The 10000-nt window shown below is 35.1% G+C and overlaps 1 protein-coding gene across 1 annotated transcript in view; it reads right to left on the reverse strand.

Moving 5' to 3' along the window:
• Positions 1–10000, reverse strand: part of LOC138026232 (uncharacterized) — a 27073-nt gene that overhangs the window by 13168 nt on the left and 3905 nt on the right. The window contains exons 3-6 of the mRNA XM_068873473.1: positions 8867–9069; positions 8679–8736; positions 7266–7546; positions 6107–6134 (exon numbers count right to left, since the gene is read on the reverse strand). Of these exons, the coding sequence (XP_068729574.1) occupies positions 6107–6134; positions 7266–7546; positions 8679–8736; positions 8867–9069 (570 nt within the window). The remainder of the gene's footprint in view (positions 1–6106; positions 6135–7265; positions 7547–8678; positions 8737–8866; positions 9070–10000) is intronic.

Raw genomic sequence — 10000 nt, forward strand, 5'->3', positions numbered from 1 at the left:
TAGAAATGCATGGGTATACATGGATATACATGGCTGTACATGGATATACACGATAATATATGGGTATACATAGCTATACATGGACATACATGGCTGTATATGGATATTCATGGATATACACGGGTGTGCATGGATATACATGGATATACATGGCTGTACATGGATATACACGATAATATATGGGTATACATAGCTATACATGGACATACATGGCTGTATATGGATATTCATGGATATACACGGGTGTGCATGGATATACATGGATATACACGGGTGTACATGGATATACATAGCTGTACATGGATACACATGGACATACATGGCTGTACATGGGCATATATGGGTATACATTCGTATACATGGATACACATAAGCATACATGGATATACATGGCTGTGCATTGATATGCATAGGTATACATGGAGATACATGCCTTTACATCGAAATACATGGATATACATGGCTGTACATGGATATACATGATAATAAATGAATATACACGGGTATACATGGATATGCATGGGCATACATGAATATACATGGTTGTACATGGATATACATGCCTGTATGTAGATATGCACGGGTATACATGGATATACATGGCTGTACATGGATATACACGATAATACATGGGTTTACATAGATATACATGGATATACACGGGTGTACATGGATATACATGGCTGTTCATGGATATACATGGATATAAATGGCTGTACATGGATATACATGATAATACATGAATATACACGGGTATACATGAGTATACATGGGTACACATGGATATACACGATTATACATGGGTACACATGGATATACACGATTATACATGGATATACATGGCTATACATAGAGATATATGGGTATACATGGATATACATGGCTGTACATGGATATACATGGATATACATGGCTGAACATGGATATATATGGAAATACATTGCTGTACATGGATATACATGGATATGCATGGCTATACATGGTTATACATGGATATATATGGGTATACATGGACAGACATGGGTATACATGGACATAAATGGGTATACATGGACATACATGGTTATACATGGATATACATGGGTATACATGAACATACATGAGTATACATGGATATACAAGGTTATACATAGATTTACATGGGTACACATAGAGATACATGGGTATACATGGATATACATGGCTATACATGGTTATACATGGATATATATGGGTATACATGAACATACATGGACATACATGGATATACATGGATATACATGGCTATGCATGGTTATACATGGATGTAGATGGGTATACATGGACATACATGGGTATACATGGACATACATGGTTATACATGGATACACATGGGTATACATGGACATACATGGGTATACATGGATATACATGGGTATACATGAATATATATGTGTATACATGGACATACATGGGTATACATGGACATACATGGTTATACATGGATACACATGGGTATACATGGACATACATGGGTATACATGGATTTACATGGGTATTCATGAATATATATGAGTATGCATGGATATACATGGTTATACATGGATATACATGGTTATACATGGATATACATGGGTATACATGGACATACATGGTTATATATGGACATACATGGTTATACATGGATATACATGGGTATACATGGGCATACATGGGTATACATGAATATATATTGGTATACATGGAGATACATGGTTATACATGGGTATACATGGACATACATGGACATACATGGAGATACATGGTTATACATGGGTATACATGGACATACATGGACATACATGGATATACATGGGTGTACATGGGTGAACATGGACATACATGGGCATACATGGATACACATGGGTATACATGAATATATATGGGTATACATGGATTTACATGGGTATTCATGAATATATATGGGTATGCATGGATATACATGGGTATACATGAATATATATGGGTATACATGGACATACATGGTTATACATGGTTATACATGGATATACATGGGTATACATGGGCATAAATGGGTATACATGAATATATATGGGTCCACATGGAAATACATGGTTATACATGGATATACATTGGTATACATGGACATACATGGTTATACATGGATATACATGGGTATACATGGACATACATGGGCATACATGGATATACATGGGTATACATGAATATATATGGGTATACATGGATTTACATGGGTATTCATGAATATATATGGGTATGCATGGATATACATGGTTATACATGGATATACATGGTTATACATGGATATACATGGGTATACATGGACATACATGGTTATATATGGACATACATGGTTATACATGGATATACATGGGTATACATGGGCATACATGGGTATACATGAATATATATGGGTATACATGAATATATATGGGTATACATGGAAATACATGGTTATACATGGATATACATGGGTATACATGGACATACATGGTTATACATGGATATACATGGGTATACATGGACATACATGGTTATACATGGATACACATGAGTATACATGGACATACATGGGTATACATGGATATACATGGGTATACATGAATATATATGGGTATACATGGAAATACATGGTTATACATGGATATACATGGGTATACATGAACATACATGGTTATACATGGATATACATGGGTATACATGGACATACATGGGCATACATGGATATACATGGGTATACATGGACATACATGGGCATACATGGATATACATGCCTGTATGTGGGTATACATGGGTATACATGGCTGTACATGGATACAGATGGACAAACATGGGTATACATGTGTATACATGGACATACATGGGAATACATGGATATACATGGAAATACACGGGTATACAGAGAGATATATGGGCATAGATGGATATACATGTATATACTTTGCTATAGCTACCTATATATGCTGATATACCTCTTTTATATAATTTATGCGCTTTATGATACACTTTAATAACCCTACTTAAAGTACATACCAAGCTCTTACCGATTTTGGCGGTAATCGGCGGCTTTATTAACGTTTGTATCAACGCTCACAAATTTGTGGTGATTTTTTGTTTGTTTTACTCTTTAAATGCTGATCCAAGTCAGGGAAATGCTTACAAGAACTCAAGTAAAAAGGTAAGTGTTAACTATAGGCGAATAACATTTGATTTGATGCCTTATTGTCTTCAAAATGACGATTTACATGTAGAGTACCTTCAAGTCAATTTTTCTGGCAAGGATACTTAATTTGGCTTTTTAAATGTTATAACCCTGCAATAATTGGTAAACAAGAAAAATGAAGTTTTGGATCAATTGGTGAAGTAAACGATTTGGTATAAAAGTGCTCATACAGCGAATTAATTCATGTATACGATTTACAAATGATTCGTTCTGGTAAATGCTGTCTCTTTTCAATGCAGAATCATAAATGCCTGAGAAAACTAGGTATTATTGACGTTTGTAAGTAAAGAGAGCTAAATTTGAGTCTACTCTTCATACACTTTAACTGTAATTGATTGAAATGATCACGGATTGAGAGGAATCGTGACTTGCATCATTGAAGTATTTACATGCATTTATTTATATTTTAGTTACCATGAAAGAAGAAGAGACACTTCCTGAAGAAATTCTTTGACGGGACAGCAGGAAAAGGTCCTTTACAGCAGAGAAAAATGCTTAGCAGCCAATTCTGTTTCCCCGACCGTTTATGGTTTGATGTATTTAAGGATTACTCTTTGCAGACTTGTTATGGTTCTGTGGTTTATCTGAAATCTTAAAAAGCCCTTTTTGTATTTTAAATTTAAAACAAGAACCCAATCCAAAGATTTTGACCTGAAGGTAACTGCTTTGAAATCAATTATTTTGTATTCTAATTTTTTGTGTGTCATGATGGTAACTGTTAGCTTCACTGGAATGGTGTCCAGCACATTTCTGATTTGCTGGTTGGAATACTATTTTATGGGAGCAGGTCACTATAACCTTATTTATTCCACATGTGCATTTCTACTTCTCAGTTATTTAAGGTTGATTCTTGATTTTTCTGACCTCGTTCAAGAAACATGAAAATTTTCATGTTTCACTCTCCCACCAATGCAGTACCACAGTTTCTTTAGAAACTAGAATTTTGTTTACTCGTGCAAGAAAGTTTCAGCACTTGTAATGTCCAAAATTTCTGTCTAATTCCAAGCTTTTATTACTTTTTCCAAGAAATTTAAATCTAATTGATGCACAGCTTGGTGCAGTCTGAAGTCTGAATTTCCTGTGAAAATTCTGTTCCTATGAAATTTCCAGGAATTCCTAGGAAGTCCCAGATTTATTTTGCAAGGCTGTGAACTATTTGGGAGTATTTCCCCACAATTATTTGAAGTTCTGATCAACCAACTGAACCAATTTTCCCAAAAAGAACAGAAACATTTTCTGATCCATTGCCTTTAGCTTATATTAAGTGTTTCCAAGTGTAAAATGCATTGTTTGCATTTTAAAGACACAGTCCAAATAATGGGCTGTCATAGTTACATTTACGCCTTTTGGAAAACCAACTGACAAATTTTGTTTATAGAGTGCAATGTGAAGTGCCAGCCTTCTACCCCATATGAACCATGTCAGCATTAGCCCTACTAATGGAAATGGGCCCACACAACGCTCACATGGTTCATATGGGATAGAAGGCTGGCACTTCACATTACACTCCAATCAGTTAAGTCTATTCTCATGTAAGTGCTACATAGCCAACGTTTGCAAAAAAAACTTAATCCTTCCTTGGACAAATTTTGTTACCCTATTCCAGAGAGGTTGAGTAACACTGGAAAACAAAACATTTATATGAGGATAGCATTATTAATATTACCGTGGCAGGTCTAATTTGCAGGTCGCGTGTTGCAGGTCATTGTTTCACCAATACAGAAAGTATCCTAAACATTCATAAAAGCTAACCTTAGGCCTAAGGTTATGAATGTTTAGGATACTCTCTGTATTGGTGAAAAAATGACCTGCGACCTGCGAATTAGACCCACCAATATTACCAGTAAATGCTGTTGTAAACTTCTCAAACCACTCTTAAATCCAAGTTTAATGCATGTTATTTAATTATTCTAGTCTAAAGATAAATACTAATGTACACCCTTAGTGGTTATTAATACTGTTTATTAAATTGTCTAATTGTCACAGATTTGTGTGTTTCTCATTAATTTACTATATAGCAGAGCAGTTGTCAATGGGCTGAAAATGAACAGTTGCATTCGAGGTTATGTTATGATTCCCATGGTGAACAGGCAATTATTGGGCCATGCATCATTGAAGGAAATTGTTGGTCAAATTACATGCTAATCTTTATATGTTTTGGGGGCAAAAAGTATTTTCACATGAAAACCATTAAAGGGAGCTGTTTATCGGGAAAAGAAACCCCATTTGAAGGAAATTGCTGGGTCAAGAAAAACCAAGGGAGGGAAATTATTGTGAAAGGAATCTCCCAATAACAGGGGAAATTATTGGGACATGTAAACCCCAATATAGTGAAATTATTGGGACATTTAAATCCCAATATAAGGGTATTACTCGGACATGTAAATCCCAATATAGGGGAATTATTGGGACGTATAAATCCCAATATAGGGGAATTACTGGGACATGTAAATCCCAATATAGGGGAATTATTGGGACATATAAATCCCAACATAGGGAAATTATTGGGACATGTAAATCCCAATATAGGGGAATTACTGGGACATGTAAATCCCAATATAGGGGAATTATTGGGACATATAAATCCCAATATAGGGGAATTATTGGGACATATAAATCCCAATATAGGGGAATTATTGGGACTTGTAAATCCCAATATAGGGGAATTATTGGGACATATAAATCCCAATATAGGGGAATTAGTGGGACATGTAAATCCCAATATAGGGGAATTATTGGGACATTTAAATCCCAATATAGGGGAAATAATGTGGAATTCTTGTCCCAAGATTGGTTTTTGTTGCACTTTCCCAATTTGGGAAATTCCCAAGAGAAACCCACTTAGAACACAGAAATAACCCATTTTATTCACAGATTGGGAATTGCAAAAAGTTTCCTGTGAGATGTAGCCATCGTTTCCCATGGTAAAAATCTGAAAGAGAAAGAAGATGGTACCCTGAAATGTGCCACTAGTGTTGGTTTCTGAGTTTTTCTTGCGCAACAAGCATCCCAAACAAATATGGAAAATGCAGTAACTGCTCACAGAACTTTGATAATAATTAATTTAATTTGTTTGAATGAGTCAGCAGCTCTTAAGCAATTAAATCGGCATCAAATTTCCAAAGAACTCTCAGAATAAATTGCATTACATAAAAATTTATGCACCCTTTTTAAAAAAATGTTCAAAAAACGTACTGCTTAAAATATTACGATACCCTATACCACTAAAGCTGGTTACAGTACAAAACTAATGCTATTTAACACAGGACAAAAATAATATTACTTACATTTTGCATCACTGAAAGTACTCTAATAAAGGGGACATAAAAACAGTTTTTGACTGCTTAATGAATTGACACCTCAAAATGCCCCATCAGCTGATGTCCCTAATTGACCTGTAAAATTGTCTGGCGTTAGACAGTAAAATCTGTTAGGTCTCACTCCCAGGGGTCAATGGGTTAAAGTACTACTTAAAAATTACAATTTATTATAAACATAGAAACTGTTGTCCTTTTTACCCCAGAACAGTCTTTGCTTATTCAACAAAATAAGAAAAAGACTGTTCTGTTATGTTTCTCTTTAAGTTAGTAGTATACTGTAACATCGATCAACAAAATTAGCAAAAACTGTTCTGGGATAAAAAGGACAACAATTTCAAAATTGTAATGCACCAACATCTGAATAGAACTCAAACTCGTAGCCCTTACATGTACAGCATGCCAATCGTATTAAAGGCAAGCCCTGTCTTTCCAACAAGAACAATGAAATTGACATCATGTTAATCCAAAGAATATGCATGTTGAGTGACCAAATTCCAATCAACAATTCATTTTTCACTGCACTTAAACCACTGTAGCGGAATAGATTGATTGCTCACATTCAGTGAGTATTTTATTACCTTATTTCAATCCATGTTTTAAGTTTCTCTTTTTCATGATTTGCATGCAGCCTGTTGCAGCAATTGAAATGGAATAATGAACTAGGGCACTTAGAAATGTAATTGTTAACTAGGATTTGAATTTCAGATTTTCTATGTTTATGAAAGACTCAATAACTTTGATACCTCAATTCCAAGGTGTATATTTGCTCCTATACTCAAGGGATTAATGGAGGGTATCTTGTCACTAATCTTGTACCATACACTCCATGTACACCAGCCCCATGGGTTGGGGACCTTGTCACAAGTTGTCTGCCAAATATGATGGACGTATCCATTGCTGCCATAGATAAAAACATTCAAAACTCCATTGAACCCACTATGACTCATGGAGTGCACCACTGGGGCATACTGTGTTTCTGGGGCACCGTATCCTGTTTCATCCCACGTCACCCATTTTGTTGGACCTGCAATTGATATAAAAAATCTTTTTTACAAAAATCACCTTGAAGATAAACATGCAAGGCTGATGATGATAGCATCTGAAGCGTGTGCAGCCAAGCACAAATACCCTAAATATATATTACTGGGGATACAAACAAATCAAATTAGAAGGAAAAAATGGGATTACCCATAGAAAAATTCCTCAAAGAATAATACAGAAGCAAGAAATGTGATGCTCAGTCCAGGAATCAAACCTGGAACACAATAGTGGCAGGCAAGTGCTCTCACTGCTGCATCAACCATGCTTTACATTCCTTTCGATGCAACAAGTAACCAACTCAGAGACTAAGAAAGCCACCCTTGACTACTGGTTGGATATAATCTATGTGGTCTATTTGAAGGCAATGAATCTCTGCATGGACACAGCAACAAAAATTCCTCTTAACTCATTTGCAAATTAATGTACAGGGTAGTTCTTTGCTATCATACAAATTCAAGCATTATCAAATGGTCAACATGAAGTGTTGTAATTTGTCATAATTTGTAATTTATGTAACTAAGTACCATAGTTATTTGGCTATAAGCCGAGCTATTTTTTCAGAAATTTTCACTTCAATCTGCGAAATAACGTTCAAACAAGGGGGTTCGGCTTATAGCCGAGAGTTTGATCGAATTTTTTTTTTCTCAGATGTAAAAACCAAAGGAAATGTCACGCAAATTCCAGAATCGGCTTGTAGCCAAGTTCCAATAAACAAGGGACACAAATTAAAATTGTTGGTCAATGAACTTTTATAGAATTGGTGGCTCCTAAAGGAGCTGTTTTGTATGTGCGGTAGCTTTGGAGAAGTGTTCAAAGTTCTTTGATGTATTTTTATGTCTGGGTGTCCTGCCCTATTTTGAGTGGCATGATTATTCTGGGGGCGGGGGCTAGGGGTGAAAGTTAAGGTACTATAGCTGAAACAACCCAAACCTTTACAAAAATGCTAACCTTAGGCCAAGTCATTATCTAAAGCATAGTGTTTATAAGGCCCAAAGTTAGCACTTTTGTAAAGGTTTTGGTTGTTTCAGCTATAGTACCCTTCACCCCCCTACCCCTGCAATAATCATGGCATATTTTGAGAGAGATCATGAAAAGAACTTATAAGTTGTCGTGACCTGTTTGCCATGTCCTGTACATCTTGTTATTTTCCATAACTGCAAATGCTTCTAAATGCTGGAAATAAAAAAATTATGTTTGTGACACAGTTTGAGTTAGTATAGATATTATTGCTGAACCATTAATTAAGAGATTTGACTTGACACAATACAATACCACCATCACTTCCTTCAAAAATAATTTTTACCTTTGAAAAACTATTATAAGCTACTGCAGCATCTGTCTTTAGTGAAACCGATGATCCACCAATCAGATTCCAGGCTGGCCAATTGCCATTGATATTCTGTGTCCAGTAGAATCTGGAAGCTTTGGTCATTGACCTGGAGAAGAGAGCCATGTTGTTCTCATAGTTCAGCACTGAAAGAGTGTCTTTACCTCTTAATGAGACCCCTATGACAGAGAAACACAAAGCTCTATTGCACAATGATAGTGAAAGTGATTTGAATCATTTATTTGTGAATACTCCACTTGCAAGAGCAAAATCTTTGAATTAAGACAGGAACCTGTGATTTCCTCTTGATCATGTCCTGGGCAAACACACATTATTATTATAATAATAATAATAATAATAATAATAATAATAATAATAATAATAATAATAATAATAATAGTAATAATAATAATAATAATAATAATAATAATAATAATAACAGTTTTGTGGGATATCAATGTTCAATGTGACAACATGATAGAGGCAAGAAGACCAGACATAATTGTAATTAACAAGAAAGAGCCAAAGGGGATAATCATCGATATTGCTGTACCAGCTGATGTAAGAGTAGGGGAAAAAGAAAGGGAAAAGGAAGAAAAATACCAGGACTTGAAGAGAGAGATCGGAAGATTGTGGAAACTCAAAATGGTAGAAGTCGTACCTGTAGTGATAGGAGCCCTTGGAAGTGTCACCAAAGGATTTGATAGGTGGATTAAAAAGCTAGGGATACCATTCAATGTTGGAGTAATATTAAAAAAACTGCTTTGTTGGGAACTGCAAGGATTTTGAGGAAAGTGTTGGAAATGTGAAGAAGAGACAATTCTGTTAGCCTTTGGTCATTTGATATGACTTGCCTAACAGAAAAAAAGACGGCAATGACAACAGCCAGAACATGATGTTAAATTTTATAATAATAATAATAATAATAATAATAATAATAATAATAATATGCAAAGAAAAGTTGAAGTGTTACTAAGAAACTTGGACAGTGGATAAAAAAAAACTGGGGGTTAAGATTAGAAAAATTTTATTGCATTGCTACAGAAAACTGTAGGATTTTGCGAAAAATACTATTTGACTTCTAAGTAGCAGGAGCGTGACCCCAGTAAA

Source organism: Montipora capricornis, chromosome 12 (assembly GCF_036669925.1).
Source record: "Montipora capricornis isolate CH-2021 chromosome 12, ASM3666992v2, whole genome shotgun sequence".
NCBI lineage: Eukaryota > Metazoa > Cnidaria > Anthozoa > Scleractinia > Acroporidae > Montipora > Montipora capricornis.